At 40.3% G+C, this 18,632-nt stretch overlaps 1 protein-coding gene across 5 annotated transcripts in view; it reads right to left on the bottom strand.

Annotated features, from left to right (window-relative positions):
• Nucleotides 1-17,695, bottom strand: part of LOC138015398 (centriole and centriolar satellite protein OFD1-like) — a 49,911-nt gene extending 32,216 nt beyond the window's left edge. For 2 of the 5 annotated variants that reach the window (XR_011125551.1, XM_068862423.1), the window contains exons 1-5: nt 17,579-17,675; nt 16,054-16,254; nt 15,865-15,933; nt 4,092-4,128; nt 316-414 (exon numbers count right to left, since the gene is read on the bottom strand). Coding sequence is in view for 4 of the 5 variants with exons in the window: in XM_068862423.1 (XP_068718524.1) it covers nt 316-414; nt 4,092-4,128; nt 15,865-15,933; nt 16,054-16,254; nt 17,579-17,659 (487 nt within the window). In the remaining variant the exon portion in view is untranslated. Of the gene's footprint in view, nt 1-315; nt 415-4,091; nt 4,129-15,864; nt 15,934-16,053; nt 16,255-17,578 lie in introns of all 5 variants that reach the window. The other 3 variants (XM_068862424.1, XM_068862427.1, XM_068862425.1) reach the window with 3 other exon arrangements.
• Nucleotides 17,696-18,632: the final 937 nt, after the last annotated feature.

Below are 18,632 nucleotides of genomic sequence, written 5' to 3'. Positions count from 1 at the left end.
GTCACAAATACATGTACATGTACCTGGTGCAGGTACCTGGGGCGAGGCCCTATGTGCCACCTGGCACGTGGAGGATAGGTAACATGTACCTGGGGCATCGAGCAAAAGAGTTTAGTCAAAAAGTTGTACTCTATCCAGAGCCAGTGAGTCACTCATTCAGGCCAACATGGTGATAGTTGCTGAATTATCATAGACAATTAAATCATAGTTAGCATATACATGAAGACCGTAGACGGCTCATAATTCAACACAGCATTTACATTTACTTATATCATCCAAAGGATGCACACTTATTTGATTTTGTAAACATCTCACCTACTGACGACTGTCCCTGTAACGATGTTTGAACAGCTTTTGATGACTTTTCACAACTGTGCAGTGCCGCAAGTTGAGTTAATAGTTCCATTAGGAAACCTTCACCATAAAAACATTATATAATTATTACAACATAATCAATCAATAATTGTATAAACTAAGCTAAAAACTAATTGGGAACATGCATCCACAAAATGTTCCCTAAACCAAATAATGCGATAATTGACAAGCATGCATTAATACATATAGGAAAAAGGAACACATACCGTGCATTTTTACCTTTGGACACACCCATCCAAAAAATTGGTTTTTGCCCTGAGCGGGACTCGAACCCACACCTCCCTGATTACTAGTCGGGCATGCTATGCCACTACACCATCAAGGCTACCATGCTGGCAATGCAGCAGATTAATGAGGTGACTTAGCAGTGTGGGGATCCCTATGGGTATCCCTAACATGGAGCCGGGGTTATTCTAACTTTCATGTATTAATACTTCCTAATTATTACATATGTAACAATCTCTTAACAATAATTTAATATTCAGTCCATCAGGTTTAGTTTTCATATTTGACATTAAAATGTGTTGATTCTCTCCCACTCTGTCCCTCTGGGGAAGGGAAGAAGAGAGACCCTGGGTACGAAATTGTTTCAGTTGTTTGCTCAGTGACCTACATGTAGCCTATGAATGGCTGCAAGGCTGCTGGTGACCTTGTATTGGTTCAGACCTCTTCACTTTTATCATGTAAATCGTGTTGATGTAATTCTATTTATTAATAGTTAATTACATTAACATTAGAAAAGCACAAAGGTTTGTATCAACACTGGGTCACCACTTAGGCCAGGTACCTTCGCTACAACACTGTAAAAATAATGATCTATTCAGTTCGATGGGCCCAATGTTTTCACCTTTCATAATTCATTTTCTGCATTCAGTGGCTCATAGCCACTTTTATATAACTCGGTATACCATACAGGTATCCTGAGTAATAAAATTGATTATTGGTGTCAAGTTGACACCAATATTGATATTGATAAGGGAGAGGATTTCTAACCAAGCAACAAGTGAATTGGATAACTTCTGCTCTTCTGGGGTTACATAGCAACATGTTTTGGGTGTTCCAGATTGTGATGGCGTTAACACAATTTCGCAGCATATCTAATGCTGTGGATTGATTGTTGGGTTTCAAGGCAACATTAAGTTGAGAGTCATCAGCGTAGAACACGGAGCTGGGGTTATTCACAGCAACTAATAGATATCCTGTACATGTAGGGATGCAACATATAACTCGGTATACCATACAGGTATCCTGAGTAATAAAATTGATTATTGGTGTCAAGTTGACACCAATATTGATATTGATAAGGGAGAGGATTTCTAACCAAGCAACAAGTGAATTGGATAACTTCTGCTCTTCTGGGGTTACATAGCAACATGTTTTGGGTGTTCCAGATTGTGATGGCGTTAACAAAATTTCGCAGCATATCTAATGCTGTGGATTGATTGTTGGGTTTCAAGGCAACATTAAGTTGAGAGTCATCAGCGTAGAACACGGAGCTGGGGTTATTCACAGCAACTAATAGATATCCTGTACATGTAGGGATGCAACATATAAACTGAAAATAAGAGGTCCAAGAATTGACCCTTGGGGAACATCAAAATCTACAGAGCAAAGATTCAATGTAGTTTCCCCTATGCTGACAGATTGTGTGCCCACTTACAATGTAGGTAGGATGAAAACTACTGTAGTACAGTATTGCAGAAACCAAAGTAGGATCCAAGCCTGGATATGAGAATATTATTATCTACCGTGTTGAAGGCAACAGACAAATCCAACATAACCAGGACAACATATTCACAATGATCTAGAGACATCAGAATGTCATCCAGAACATGATACTGTATAAATATTGTGGTTTCCATGGAGTGGAGCCTACAATATGCAGAGTGCATAAGGTGGAATAAGCTTGTTAGTCTCCAAATAAAGATTTACTTGGAACACTACAGCTTTTTCAGTGACTTTACATAGAAAGGGAATGTTTGCTATAGTTTTGTCATTCTGCAGCTTCTCCTGATCGAGATCTTGTTTTTTCAGAAGTGGTCGAATAAGGTAGTGTTCAAAACAAGTTGGAAACACACCCATGGACAATTCATTGATGATAGCCATAACAACAGGCGTAGTCAACCTTGTTTGCAGGGTATCCATTGTCGTTGAGAAGAGACCCTGGTTGGGGCTGGTCACATGTCTCCCAATGCAGGCCTTGTCATCATTGCGAGGAAGGGAATCACAACGCATTTGATTTTGGGGTTAGATGACCATTGACAAAACGTCTCACGGCAAGGTATTGAATGTACTACGCATGGAATTTGACGTGAAAGGTAAAAAGTTGTTGTCAAATCGATCGGACGCAACAGATAATATACTTGCATCGTTCGAATGTGAGAATTAGGTCCGGATTCAAAGTTTAATACTTGAACAACATCAAACAAAGTGATTCCTAAGTTGCAAACTTGTACAGCGAGTCGACAGTTTTGACTCATTTATATTTCAACAACTTCGTGTAAATTGTCGCTGTTATATTTTTTGCAAGTTGCACAACGAGCTTTAGCGTTTAACTTATAAAACACAAATTGTGATGTATATTTCTAGCGCCAGTAAAATAAGAGACATTTTATCAAGGAAATGTAGTGTTTGGTGTATTTTTACGACAGTGTATGTTCTCCAGAAGCAACTTAAGCTAGTAAGGAAATCGTCTTTTTTGCAAACTTCAATCTTTGCTCGACAACGAAGGTCGTATGGGTCACAAAAGCTCTTGTATTTAGCTTGACCGCTTTTGTAGGAATCTCCTGTGGGAATATAACATCAGCTGTTTTGACCTTTTTTGAAACTTACACTGTAAAGTAAAGATTATTTATTGAAAAAATTGCCTTGTGAACGATTACGCTTTTGCCCAGTTGTGGGTCAAAATATAATGAAGACTCTACCCCAGTGGGAAAATGTTTGTCCAGGAGAGCCACGTGACCAGCACCAGCCCCAACCAGGCTCCATCTCCTCATCGACAAAGAGACCCTGGAAATGAGGTTGCAGGCACAGTAAGGTCAAGACAATCTTTAAGCAGTCAGGTTGGCATACAGGTAGGATCCAAAGGACAATATTTTATTTATTGCATTCAATTTGGTGGCTCCTAAAGGAGCCATTTTCAGTACCTGTAGTGTGCAATAATGAGCAGTCAATTTTGAAGCGAAACAAATCATATAAATTCTATTCTCTTCAAGTTTCCAAGGTGTAAACAATGTGAAACTATTGTCTGACCCAAGTTTTGTGTACACATAGCATTTCCATGGTTTTTCTTCTTTGGTGTCAATTTGTTTCAGTCAATTGGGGCTGCTCTTTGTTGATGTCAGTAAGCTGTTTGCCTACCCATGTGGCCAGCGTTGATCACTTGTGTGAGCTTTTGAACAACCCATACGAAAGTGCAATACCACTCGTAAGCACGGTTTCTTAACCTGTGCAAAAGTGCAAAACTACTCACACGTACAGCTGTTTAACCAGTGTGCAACCCGTAAAGGAGCCGTACTTGCAACCCATTTCATGGAATGTTGTTAGTGTGCATGTACATGAGGACGGACGCATCCTGTAAGCCACGTTTTCAAGACAGTGTTTTAGGTAACATGTGCAAAACAGCAATTAAGGAAAGCCCTTTAAAGACAAGACCTTCCCCTCCTTCCAAACTGGTTCACCCAGCCCCTCTGAAACATGCTCAGTAAACAACATACCCTTGGATGATGTTCTGTTTCTGTCAATAAGGATTTCCTAAGGATTATACAAACAAAAAAACAGTTTCATTGATATACAACAATCTCACAATATAAACTTTTACATCATTTTACTCTCTCTCTCCAGGGTGGAGCACGCATGTTTCCCGGTGCAGTGAAAGAGTGGGCTTCACCAGCCATCCATTCACCATATTTCTCAGTGACATAAAGGTACTTTAAAAGGCTTAAATGATTTTCGTATAACCCTCTGGGATGATTTAAGGATCTATTTTTGATAGGCATAGTTCTTGTTTGACTGTGTCTGTCATGTGGCACTTGATCCCACGCCAAGATTCGTCGGGTGAATGAAAACTTCCCCAGAACACTTCTTTAATACCCAAGGGTCAGTTCTTTGTTCATCCACCCATTGACCCAAGATGATGATTCAACACATTTAGCCTTGAATTCTTCATTGAGTAATTTGGTTTCTCTCTTAGCACCAGAAAGACGATAAAAGGCTTCAATTTTGTTCAATCTGCTTTTGCTGTTAAGCAAACTGAAAGCTTTGTCTTCTCATGACCAGTTGTTTTCAAGGCTATCGTGTTGTGGCAGATGGAATCAACAGTTGTATATTGGAAAGCATGTCTTGCCAAACAGCTGTTTCGTCCATTGCTATAATGTCACTTTCAATGTAGGAGAACTTTACACGTAGCTGTCTTGCTTGTAACTCATATCCAATCAGTTTGTCAATTAGTTTTTCGGGATCCTTTTGGGATTCTGTTGTCTAATGTGGGGTTTTCATAACTCAAGTATGGTCACGAACTTCTGAAACCCACCCAATGCTTGCCGTGAGTGTTGGACGAAGTTCCACTTCCTTACGTTTCTCCTCGAGGAAAAACCTTGCTTTGTTTCTGATCCTTTTGCTTGATACACGAAAACCATCAGAGCGTCAATTCGTGGACCCATTCCAATAAGACTTCTTCAATATCCAGATCAAAAGGCTTTCTTCTTGCCCTGTCGAGTCACTTTCGCTTGCAACAAGCAGATTCTAATTCACTCTGGTTTGCTCACCACCCTCGTATTCTCTTCCCGTCTATGTTGAACTGTATGGCTTCTAGTTTAAATTCTGTTTAATGCTTTGGTGCGCAATAAAAGACAATACACACAACTTGGGCGTAAACGAGGGGCAGGGAATGTACTGGCAAGGCGCGGATAATACCCACCGCCGGTATGGACCACCGGATGAGGGGCCTCGGCAACTAGCCGAGGGGGTGCCTCATGCCTGTATTGCAAGGCGGGCATAGTTGCTGGCATAATGTCCTGGGGCCAAGTTAACCCAGTCCAGCAGAGTAACAATATGCCCCCTCCCTAACGGGGCTTCAGCACAGGGCTGAAGGGGTGCCGCAGGCAGCAATTCCCCGCCCAAAACGCCGAGATAAACGAGGAGTGCCCTGTGCGAAGCCCATTTAGTGGTTTTGCTCCCAATTTGACAGGGAGAAAAAATGACCCCATCTCCACGGAGTTGCAATAGCGAAAAGCAAGCATTGCCTGCCCCAAAGGTGAAAGTAGAGAACCGACGAGTGGAGATAGGGGTCGAAAGTACGACATGAGCATAAGAGAAAAAAAAAAAAACCAAAGCCAATGGGCATCGCATAGAGACTGGAGGGGATAGGACCCTCACACAAAACAATTAACTGGAGGGGATAGGACCCTCGCACTAGACATTTGAATGGAGGGGATAGGACCCTCGCACAAAAAATTTGACTGGAAGGGATAGGACCCTCGCACTAAAACATTTGACTGGAGGGGATAGGACCCTCGCACTAAACATTTGACTGGAGGGGATAGGACCCTCGCAAAAAAAACATTCAACTGGAGGGGATAGGACCCTCGTACAAAACATTAGACTGGAGGGGATAGGACCCTCACACAAAACATTCAGCTGGAGGGGATAGGACCCTCGCACAACACATTTGGCTGGAGGGGATAGGACCCTCGTGCAAAACATTTCCGTCAAAATAGTCATTTCTAATAGTACTACATGAACTTGAGAGGGCAGAAAGCCCAAGGAAAGAGAATGTCACAGAAAGCCCTCAAGTGCCGAATGGGCCTTTTTCCTTTTTTGTTTTAAAGGAGAAACATGGCATTAAGCTTAGGATAGTGCTTTCACCCATGTGATGGCTGGCATGTGGCTGAAAAGGGGATGAAAGGCAATCGTATCGAGGAGAAATGAGGGTGGGGGGGGGGGGGGGGAAGCAAACGCACACAGCAGGCTTCCAGGGGGATGCCAACATGATTGCTGTACCCATAGGTGAAAACACTATAGGTTCAGGACGATACAGGAAAATATGAATTAAGTTATCCAAGGAACTGTCATAGATCATTACTGATTGTTAGAAAAATCCAAGTTTCAATGAGATACTCAAGTGCTTTCAAGGATTCCAGGGGGTTGTTAGCAGGAGGAGCAAGAGGCCAATGACTGAGGAACCTGACATATTGTTTCCTTTGGAGTCCTGATGTAAGCTTGGTATGTGTTAGGATTCCAGCGACCCAGAATTTGAAGAGCCAGTTGAAAATGCCAGTGATTCTGCCGGTTGTAGCAGCACCAATACTAAAGTTGTGAGAGGCAGAGGAGGAGCTGTCATTGTCACAGAGGTTTAAGAGAGACCATAAGTTGTTGGTGTGTGAAGTCTGGGTGAGATATGGTCCACAGGAGAAGCTGAAGAGTAGCTGGCCAGGGTCTTGAGTTGCAGTTTTGAGCATATAATCTTGCAGGGCAGACGATGCATAAAGGTCTGAGTTTGACCTTGCAAAACTGAGCCTGGCTGTCTCCCAGAAAGGGTCAGTTTTGGACTTTTAAATTGCAGTGTCAAATGAAGTAGGGTGAAGGACGTTGGGATGGAAAGAAATGTCTGTTCTAGCAAGGTGGGACTGAGGGTCGAAATTGCCATTGCAGGTAAATTCGCTGCTTCTTAAGAAGCCAAAAAATGAAAGGGTAAATGCAGCCCATAACATAAAGGAGTCAACATTTGGTAGACTTAAAAGGTTGTAACTTAGTATACTTAGCTGCTATGGAGAACTGATGAGGTGATCAGGTGGCAAGCCTTCTTGCATTCCCATGGGAGAGCTTGATCCCCCTCAAACTTTTGTGAAGGACTGGCATAGCCAGAATGTCCAGGAGACAGCCAGACTCAATGTGAAGGTTGTCAAGTGCTGCCAGATAAACATAATCGAGCCTGTATTGCACAGATGAGTAACAAAAGGGATCAGGGTGAACTTGTGAGCAGGTCGAACAGGGAGGGGGATATGGAAAGCTGATTAAAAATGAAGGGGCACTCCGTAGGCCAACGGGAAGGGCTGTGTAGAGGTAGTAGTGGTTTTTCCGGGCCATTCCCTGGAGCTCCCTCAGGGGTGAATGGGGATTATTCTGGAGGCAGGTTACGGGGTCTGAAATTGCGCCTTCCTGGTTGCTAATGCGACTAAAAAATTGAGTACTGGCGACCAGAATTTCACAACTGGTCACCATTGTTAAGGTCAGATCTGTTTGCCAAGAGATGTCTTACTTGTTTTGAAATAGAAATGAAGGAGTTTTTCCGTTAACAACCTCCATAACCTCACAAGCCCTTGTTTCTCATAAAATATGTATTGCAGGGGGAAAAACGACTCAGTAAAGACATTCAAGGACTGGTGTGAGGAATGTACCACTATGGCGGATTGTGTTCGACAGGATGTGACTAGTGTTTCCGTAGCTGAAATTTTCAACAAACTAGGGGGGCAGATAGATTTCATTATTACATGTACATTCGAGGTCAGATACCTTTTCTCTCCAAAATGTGCGCTTTTGAAAGTGAAAAGATAATGCTTGACACATACACAAGCTTGCTTTCTGGTATCCATAAAACAGGTCAAAATGTACAAGTTAATTTGGACCCTGGGTTAGATGTCTGTTTTAGAGGGGGAGGTTTGTGGCTGTTTTCCTACGAAAGTCAACATCATAGCAAGGCCATGCCAAGCCCGCAACTTCCTTTGGGTAATCGAATGGTCGCTTGATAGGGGAACATCTCTACCACCCTTTGGGGAAAAGAAGTGAGAAGTGCAGAACCAGGGGTGGATCCAGAGTAGTTCAAGTGACTTGCAGAAATCACTCAAATTTCTTCCAAACCTTATTTTTTCAGCCCTTTATTGCAGTTCACGAAATCAACTATCCTTCTTGTTTTAATTTTTTTTTGAGAAATATGACAAGAAAATCGCTCCCAATTGATCGACAGATAAACAGCTTACTTCAACAACAAATCAAAACAAATCGGGAAATTCTGAAATCCCTGTTCAAGAGAATAATTTTTTTGCGAAAGAAACAACATAGCCCTCAGAGGTCCACGAGATGATGATCCACAAAATGCCAGTCTTTCTGGAAACTTTCAGGCACTATTAGAATTTCGAACTGACAGCGGCGATCAGACACTGCAACGTCACTTGAAAACTGCACCCAGAAATGCGACATATTTCTTAAACCCGTCAAAACAAGATGATTACAACTGTGGGTGCTATCATAGTGAATAATTTGTCGCAGGAAATCAGGGAGAGCAATTATTTTTCTATTATGTCTGACGAAGCAGCTGACGTATCAAACAAAGAAAATCTTTCAGTGGTGATCAGATTTCTTGATTCAACCAAAACAGTCAGAGAAGGGTTTGTGGGATTCTACCTTTGTGAGGATGGAACGACAGGAGCAGCTTTCAAAGATTTAATATAGCTGATTTAGGACTATCTAGGGATGACTGTCGAGGCCAATGTTATGATGGTGCGGGGAAATGGCATTCGGAGAGCACCAAATTTCAAATTTTCTTGGGGGAGCATGCCCCCAAACCCCCCTAGTTTAGTTGGTGCAAATCACTCATGAAAAATCCTGGATCCACCCCTGAGAAAACCATACAGAAAATGCCGACAAGAATCGAGCTGGGCTTACTTTTTCCGAGAGGAGGGGGAACTCTTTGTGGTTTACCGATAAAGGAAATGGAAAGCCCGGGAAGGTCGTTATCTGAAAGGCGCGAGTTTTCTGGCAGCACCGCGACAAACTCAACATACTCACCCTTTAATGTTGCGCGTTTAACTTTCGTTGGAACATGTGCTGATAACGGCGACTGTCCTTGAAAAATGGGGAAGGAATGTTGTTGCTGGCACTGGGATGGTTGAGAAGGCTGGCGATGAAGTCGAAGTCGTCGGTGAGTAGCAAATGGCGGGAGTTTGTCGAGGTTGCACAGATTGAGGCGGAGGCTACTGAGGTTGGAGCAGGAACTGATTTGGCAGTAGATTCCTCGATTTTCGTCCACGATGATGGAAATAAGAGTGGCTAACGTGGTTGGGGACGTGTCTGTGTGTGAAGCTCTTCTTGCTTGGACGCCATCTTGGAATAAAATTTGACCGTTTTGACCGCTGTTTCAAGCAGCGCATCGTCAGGGATGGTGACAATTGCTGGTGGGTCTATATAGGATGAAACTTCCTCAGCAGAGGCACTTGAAGTAAAGGGGGGGTTCACGGTGGACCGTGAACGTTTCTCTGCTGGTCAGATGGACGCTTGGTGTACGCGAGCTACAAGATGGTGCGGAAGGAACAACGGTTTGAAGCCATTCAATAAATTGTTCCCGAGTTCCAGTAATAAATAAAAGGTTTAAGATAGCAGGGGGCGTAAAAAACCGCGTTTGTGAGGTCAGCAAATTCCCCAGCAAAGATTAAATTGCTCAACAGAAAAAACAGAACTAGTTGAGCTTTGGAAATGTCAAACTGAGAAGGCTCGCATGGCGGGATGAATGAAATAGCCAAATAAGGTAGTCACATGATGGGAAGTCACGCTCTCCTCCCAGGCGCTGCCCAGTATTTGCTTACCAGCATTAACATCTATTTTATTCTAAAATATCATTAAATAAGATTAATCTTATTGCCAGACTGAGAAGCATCAGCTTCCATGTTTTTACACAAAGTGGTCACTGTACGCAGCTGAATACGTGTTAGAATGGGTTTACAGTTGCAATTTGAACATTACTGCTCGAAGCTGTTAATGATTCACCTTATGTACATGTAAGAACAATGCAAACAACACAAATTATGAGGCAGAAGGGGGAAAGCAGCTACAGTACAGCGGAACTTAGCGGTAGTAAATATCTACGATTATGGCTCGTTCTGACTACCTCTTGATTTGGAATTCGATTTTTGTTTATGAAGTGGAATTTTCATCTGTTACATGAGGTAATCATGTTTACAAAGCCTGCCACCATAACAAAGTAGAGGTCAAAGTGACTGGATCAAGGAGACTGGAAAACAGACTTGTTGTCCCTGGATCAGTCCTGGCCAGAGCGACCAGCAGAGCAATCACCACAAAATTTAAAGAGGACATCATTGGTTTGAAGGAATTACATGTATGTACTCACATGAACATAACAGTTGAGAAACTAAGACGAAGACCACTGTTTTTGTAATGCATTATTACGTATGGTATGTCAGCGATTAAAGAAAGATGAACCATGTTTGATACGTACTCTAAAGGCGCTGTAATAATATTAGAATAGGGGCACTTATTGGAATAGGGGCACTTCTTAAGATAGGGGCGCTTATAAGAATGGGGGCGCGCATTAGAATGGGGCTGCTTATTAACAAATACACATTTGAAGGGGCAGGCACTTGTTCGGAAGGGGGCGCTTATTGGAAGGAGGGTGCTAAATCGAATCATTATGGTACTTACTTTAGCTTGAAATTCAGTTCTCTATTAAAAATGCCTATTTTAGCTTTAGGTCCAGCTGTGCTGTGTAATTGTAGGGGAGCTCCACGCCCAAAGGTGCGCAAGGAGCACCATGCATAAGAAAACAACTATGCTAACCCATCTGTGCAAGAAAATTTGGTTTTGGTCACCGTACAACCATACAGCCGTACGTATATTCACTCCTTCATATATGCCAATTTGTGATCAGTATCACATGACCATATCACATATCACAGGCCCAAGTTTAGAGCTCATCGAGGCGGCCATACTCCAGCTAGTTTAAGGCATACATCTTTGATATTAGACATCCATGTTATGGTCGATTGACACCTGTGAAAACAACATATCCGCTGACCAGTATCTCATGACCACATTGCAGGCTCAATTTTAAAGCTCATCACAGTCCAGTTTCTTCTTCTTCTTCTTCTTTTCAGGAGTCACTATGATTCCCTGTTTATCTTGAGAAGGGAGAGGCTTCAAGTCATCAATTTTCGCAGCCATTTTATTTTTCAATGATTATCTTCCAAACACAATAAAAGAACACCTTTTGAAAACAAGCAACCTGCAGTGTCACAAATAGCTTTTCACACCAGAAATGCTAATGTTATAACTTTCGAGAAAAGGGCCCGCATGGCCACTTGGTACACGTACATGTAGATACAGTGTAAATACATATTTACACATAGCCACATACGGTAAAATGTACGGTACATGTATGTATTGTAGTTCAATTTTTTCAAATTCTCAGCTTAGTGATTTGGGTTAAGCACTTAATTTGAATGGTTAGCTTTCATTTAAGGTTAGGGACACTGCATGCATTCTAAGAATTTAAATGTAGTGATTAAGGTTATGCACTTTCTTATTTGAAACAGTTTAATTCCAGGAGGTGTGTGACAACTGCAGACCACATGCTGTAAACTGCCCACAAAAAGCTTTGATAAACAGTACTTACATGTAAGTCTAAGCACCCATTTGATTAGTGCTGATAAACAGTATTTAAGTCTAAGCACCCATTTTAAAATGGTTAGCTTAAATTAGTAACTATGAGTTCAATAGGATTAGCCTACAGTTTGCAGTCTGCAAGTGTCAGACACTGCATTCCATGTAAGGAATTGGCGTGCATTGTAGTAATTACTTCAGAGTAATCACTTATCTGAAGTGTATAGTCTAAAACAACCGTTGTCTTGATCATTGGCTTAAGAATAGTGGTTCATGGATATTGGAAGTAGCACGGACAAAAGCAATGTCTCATTCGTTTTGAGACCCCCTAAAAACTAACCCTGGTGAAAATCTTTGAAGGATCTTTGAAGATCCTTAAAGACTCCTCAAAGATCTTTTTGAGGATCTTTCTAAGGATCTTTTCTCAAATCCTCAAGGATCCTACCTAGGATCCTTAAAGATCCTTAAAGATCTTAGCCTTTCTTGCCAAGATCCTCAAAGATCCTTGCCAAGATCTTCAAGGATCCTTGAGGATCTTCGAAGATCCTGTCCAAGATCCTTGAGGATCTTCGAAGATCCTGTCCAAGATCCTGTGCAAGATCCTCAAGGATTTTTAAAGATCCTGACCAAGATCTTTGAAGATCATCAAAGATCCTTGAGGATGTTGAAGGAACCAACCAAAGATCCTTGGGGATCTTCAAAAACCATATCCAAGATCCTTAAGGATCTTCAAAGAGCTGGTGCAAGATCCTTGAGGATCTTCAAAAACCCTTGCCAAGATCATTTGCAAGATCCTTGAGGATGTTTATGTTTAAATATCATTTAGGACTTTACAGGAACTTAGCCAAGATTATTAATTTTATTGTCCACCTTCTCACCCTGAATTGCACTTATTAGACTGCAGTTTGATGTACAAATTCTTTTATTTAACCTGGAAAAAGGAGCTTTCTTTCTGTAAAAGAGAAACTTCAATACATAAAATGCTTCATTTGTCTGTAAACTATTTATGTTATAATGCTAAGTATGATTGAGGTAAAATAACAATGATGAATCATGGGAAATCAATATCCGACTTTATTTGCTAGCATTCTTTATTGAACTGAATGAAAAACAGCCACACACTACGATTCTCACTTGAGTAAGATGCAAGTGAAGTTTGGTAAGGCTTATCACCCTGGCTTGTTATCCAAAATTGGCACTAACTCCTGGGTCAAAGGGATGGGAAGAATACAATAAAAATCTAACAAACCTGAACAAATGATGCACTGACTATTGTTTTTCACAGACTTGATGTGGATCAAGTTGCCTTTGACAACATTGTTGTTTTAACATTGAAACTCTGTGACAACTTTGCTCACATCTTATTCAACTGACAATCATAGTAGCTTTTGGAGTTATTTGGTCACATGCATGGTTATCCATCAATTAAAAGTCTAGCTGCATACAGTAAACCAATTTCTCAAAATTACCTATAATATGACTTGAATGTATATTAATAATCATAGAAACAATAGAGATAAAATATAGATACTCATACAGTTTTTATCAAGTACTCATTAATATCGAAGATATGGCTGGGAATATTTAAAATATTTTCACAAACAGCCATTTTTATTGAGAAAATGTTTCTTAAAAATAAGACAAAAACCTTAAATTGTAGCCTAGAAAAACAGCGAAAGAGAAACATTACAAGTACAAGTACATGTACTACAACAATAACGTTTGATTTTACCTAACACATTTGTATTTATTTCATTTTATCTATCTTTTTATTACTAATTTTTTTCTTCACTCAGTATATGGTGCTATTGTCGGCTGAGGCTGCTTTTTGAGAACTTTTTCTGAATATTTTGCAGTTATGCATCCTGAAAGAAAAACAAAGCCATAAGGGCAAATTACTCATATTGATTATCATGAATTCCACATGTACTCGCAAGTCATGCCGTGGAAGTGGAAATAAATGTGCGTCACCTAACCTTTAATTTGTAAATTGCTATGAACCTCAGACACGTAGCATTTACAGAGAATCGAAGGGATCCTTTGCCAATCATATAATTTGCAACAACCACTCTTTTGATGTAAACCTTATTACTAGTAAGTAATCTCGTTAAAGGTTCACCTATTTTTTACAGGATTAGAGCAAGTAAGCCGAATTATAATCCTTGCCTGTACATGTCCAATTATTTGGGAATTGAAGTTTGAAAAGTTCGAATTTCGGCTAACTCAATGTTGTACGCAATTAAAATCTTTTCGAAATGAAACGTTTTGTTCCAGTATTACCATATCATTTTAAATGTGAATGCTTCATTGCCATGCAAATTAAACACACAAAGAATCTTAACCCCGAGAGATTTGAATTGGTTGAGTTAGCCGGTTTAGTCTATCGTCATTTTTGAGGACAATAAGTCATCAACTCAAACATTATCTGCTTATAATTAGCGCCTACCTTTGTACTTGGATTGCTGTATGCATTTCCTCGTTTTGAATCAGTATTTAAAGGGCAAAACAATCATGAATCATAAGATTTATGCTCGTTGATTCAAACTTAGAAAAAAACCGCCGAAATCGTTGGTGACTGCTGACCAAAAGGGAAATGGCTCACTAGTTTCCAGTCTTATCTCTCGCGTTTTATCCAAGATGGCGGAGGATTACAACCCTCCGATTCATCGGAGTGTACTTTAAAGAAAAAGTGAGCACAAATCATAGCAGAATTAACCCTTAAAGGAATGTGAAAAGATACCGATCGAGCCGATTCGTCACTAGAGTCTCTAGATGTGACCCTGAATTCTGTATTTTAGCCCTGGTATTTTTTAAAAGGATTACGTGCTGACACGAATTCTTTGATATTTCGAGAGTATATTGTTTCATATTGCTTCTGGCCCGGCCTGCAGCTATTACGAGTTCATCAAACAAGGTAATCTGTTACTGATATTTCCGACAATCAATGGATTACATCAGAATAAACGTTTTCTTTTTAATTGATTCGTGTACAGCGTGATTATTTTTATGTTCAAAGTTTGGTTCCTTAACGATGCTTCAGGGTACATGTACGTAATACCTCATAGGATCTTAAGGGATTTTATACACTTCACTCCTAAAAAGGTCCTTATAAGATCCTTATCCTTGAAGGATCAAGATCACTCTAAGGATCCTTTTTAGATCCTTGAAAGATCTTCATAGGATCTTTCAAGGATCCTAACGGAGATCCCTACAAGATCACTTTATGGTTCCTTTTAAGATCCGTGAAGGATCCTCATAGGATCTTTCAAGGATCCTAATAAAGTTCCTTTCAAGATTACTATAAGGATCCTTTTAAGATCCTTGAAGGATCCTCATAGGATCTTTCAAGGATTGTAACAAAGATCCTTTCAAGATCACTTTAAGGATCCCTTTAAGATCCTTGAAGGATCCTCATAGGATCTTTAACGATCCTGATAAAGATCTTTTCAAGATACCTCTGAAGATTCTTTTAGGATCCTTAAAGGATCCTCATACAATCCTTGAGGATCTTTTGAGGATCCTTTTAAGGTTTCTTTCAAGATCACTATAAGGATCCTTCAAAGATCCTCAAAAGATCCTTGCATGATCTTTAAGGATCCTGTCAAAGATTTTATTAAGATCCTTTCAAGGATCCTTTTAAGATCCTTGTAAGATCCTCAGGCACTCTTTGAGGATCTTCAAGGATCCTTTTGAGGATCTTTCCAAGATTTTGTGTGTGGATCTTGGTAAGATCTTTGCAAGATCCTGATAATTTCCTCAAGGATCTTGATGAAGTATCCCAAGAGTCCTCAATGTTAGAAAATCTTTGAAGATCCTTTAAAGATCCTTCAAGGATCCTGTGAAGATCTTCATCTTTAAAGATCTTTGTCAGGTCTTTGAAGATCTTTGAAGATCTTCAAAGATCCTTTAAGGATTTTCACCAGGGAAGCCCCTGTCTTTTAACTACACCACCACCCCCACCTCCCCCCCCAAGAAAAAGGAAAATCCCTTTTTCATTAAGAGTTAGGGTTTAAATAATTTAAACTGGTTCAAAAATTTTGAACTGGTTTAACAGAGATTAAACCAGGGGCAAAAATTGGTATATAGTACATCTGTACTTACCAAATGCTTATAAAGCTGAGATCCTGTTGAGATCTTAAGAATCAGAAGAACATCTCTTATAGTTAGCAACTAGGGAAAAAAAAACATAACAAAGAAATGTTTTTAAAATCAAATTAACTTAAATTGTAATAATTTTGAAAACCTTAGATGTACAAAAATAGTCCGCAAGAGATAAAAATACATGTTCACCTTGCTTTCTTGTAAACCGCTCTCTGGTAAGAAGACAGACAAGGAATATTCATACTTGCACCTCTTTAGATGGTCGGCAATGAGGCTATTGGCTGCAAGCTCATATAAATTATCTGTCACCATTGATTGGCTTTTTTGTACCAGTCCTGGCTTGCCTGTTGTCTCCTGGAGTTCTGCTATAAGGCGATTTCTGAGCTGAGTCTGAGACAAGAGGAATGAAAACAGAACTTTTCAGACCCTTTTCCGGTTCCCCTCTTAACTCTTATTGGTTAAAGACTGGTTTTCACTAGCAACGCAAGCATAAACACAAGCACAAGAGCACTTATTTCATTGTGAAAGCAGGCCTGACACAACTACATGTATAAGCACAAGCATCAAGATTTTCCCTTTTCCCTGTGCTTTGCGCTTGTGCATGCATTCGCTTGTATTGTGTGAAAACCGGATGTACCGAAAGGACGATGCAAGCTGCGATGTTCAGTTAATGAAAAAGACCTGTTCCTGATTCCACTTGCAGCGCCGCATGGTAAGAGAGAACATGAACTACACAGAGTGAATCTTTGTCTCTGAGCCATGTGCTCACGCTTGTGTTATGCTTCGTTTTCACTTGACACAAATCTCTTGCGGTTGCGTTTATGCTAGCGCTTGTGCTTGCATTGCTATTGAAAACTACATGTAGGCTTAAGAATTTGCACCCTTGGCTAACTCAAGGAAAAAATGGCCATGCCAACCAATAATAGTAAACTAAATAAGATAAATAACACCAGAAAAAGTCATAGGGCACCAAATGAAGCCACTACCTGTGCACAATTCTGGCATTGTTATAATTTTCTCGACCCAATACAAGACATGGGAGTAGAAATGTAATTTACAGGGTGGTCCTTAGGAACCCCAAGCAAACCTTAACTAGGTCTACAGTTGTTCACGAATTGGTTATGTAAGAAAAATTACAATTTAATTATAAATTAACAATCCTCTTATTGAGCGCTTCCATTAATCAAGCCAAAGAGCAATTAAAAATATTGAGTTAAATTACGAACTCCTCCGTTTCTTCTTGGGAGCAATTGCAGAATACCACGCAACACCCCACCACTAATGTTTCCCCTAGGCAGCATTCTTTGAACAACGAGTCTGAATACAATAGAGCTTATTCTTATTCAATGAAATGCAAATAAATTGCGGGGTATTCTGCAATTTAGCCTCTTCTTGTTTTAATAACCGCTCTATGTAATATCGCTACACCATGGCCAATCATAATGCATGCATCAGTCTTCTGATTTGTCATTGCATTTACACAGTGTTGATTATTCAACGTTTGCACTCTTCGAAGACCAGTTGGGTGTTTTTCTTACAATACGTTTAATGACAGCATTTATAGTACAAAAATATATACTTTTTAGAAAGTAACCGGAGGGAAGGAGAGGGGGCTCAGACCTACCACTGGCCATTATGGGAGACCAGATCTCTATTGCGTGGGACATTTGTTTTAGAACTACTTCATAATATAAATTTCATTCTCTTTTGTTACCTTAAGAGCTTCTAACACACCACGACTCCGAAAAGCTTGAAAGAGATTCCTCCTAAACTCTTCAGGTGACAATTCGGCCATGTTGACAAATTCTGGAGTCTAGCCCCCAGTTTGTACGCAGCATTTCCCTCCACCCTGACGTCATTGTTTCAGGGCATAGTGCCAAAGATAAAAGAACTTATCAAATCCCTAGTTAAATCCCTAATCTCAAGCCTTTTAGCTTTGACAACGAGCCAGTTATTAGCTATCAAAGCTTATAAATAAAAAGCCCATATATTCTTCAATGTAAAATTTCCAATAAGCATCATCGCTCCGAGATAATATCGCGTTCAAATTTTCAGATATAGCCCATTATGCAATGCTCTCTTAATATTCAGTACTTCATTCTTCGCTGACTGATTAGGAAACGATACCCTTGTTAGGGAGTTAGGGAATCTTCTTTCACCTAACTGTAACAGGTTCTCTTTCCAGGGGCACCCAACGAAAATAATTTCCAATATGCATAATAATAGGCAAAAAGAAAGAAAGAAAAGAGAGAAAAGAAAACGCTAAGAAAAAAAAATTTTTGAGCTTGGTGTTCCGCACTCCCAGAATGATAATGAGCAAAATTCAGCTCTCACATTTGGACTTCAACACGGTCAAAGTGTGTAATTCATTATGGATGCATAGATTAGTCTACACATGCGCAGCTTAGCGCAATTGTTACCGAGGGAGACTTGGACCCACATAATATCATAGCAACCAAATGCGAGGGAGAATTGGAACTACGTAGTATCATAGCAACCAAATGCGCTTGTTTCACCGGAAAATCTGGTTTGATCGATCAAACGAGTTGTAAAGCGCGCGAACACTGACAACACGAGCAAAAAATGGCGTTCCAGAACTTTCAATCGATCTCACATAACAAGAAAACTTATTTTGACGACTTCGCTGTCGAAAACAAGAAACGCTGTCGACCACCGATGGCACGTGACGCAAGGAAAGTCATGTGACAAGGGAAAACAATGCTCTTACATATGCACAAACCCCAGTCGAGTGGGGTTCGCATAATTAC

This window comes from Montipora capricornis, chromosome 9 (genome assembly GCF_036669925.1).
Source record: "Montipora capricornis isolate CH-2021 chromosome 9, ASM3666992v2, whole genome shotgun sequence".
Taxonomy (NCBI): domain Eukaryota; kingdom Metazoa; phylum Cnidaria; class Anthozoa; order Scleractinia; family Acroporidae; genus Montipora; species Montipora capricornis.
The sequence above is the reverse complement of the archived record's forward strand: the minus strand, read 5'-3'. Positions and strand labels throughout refer to the sequence as shown.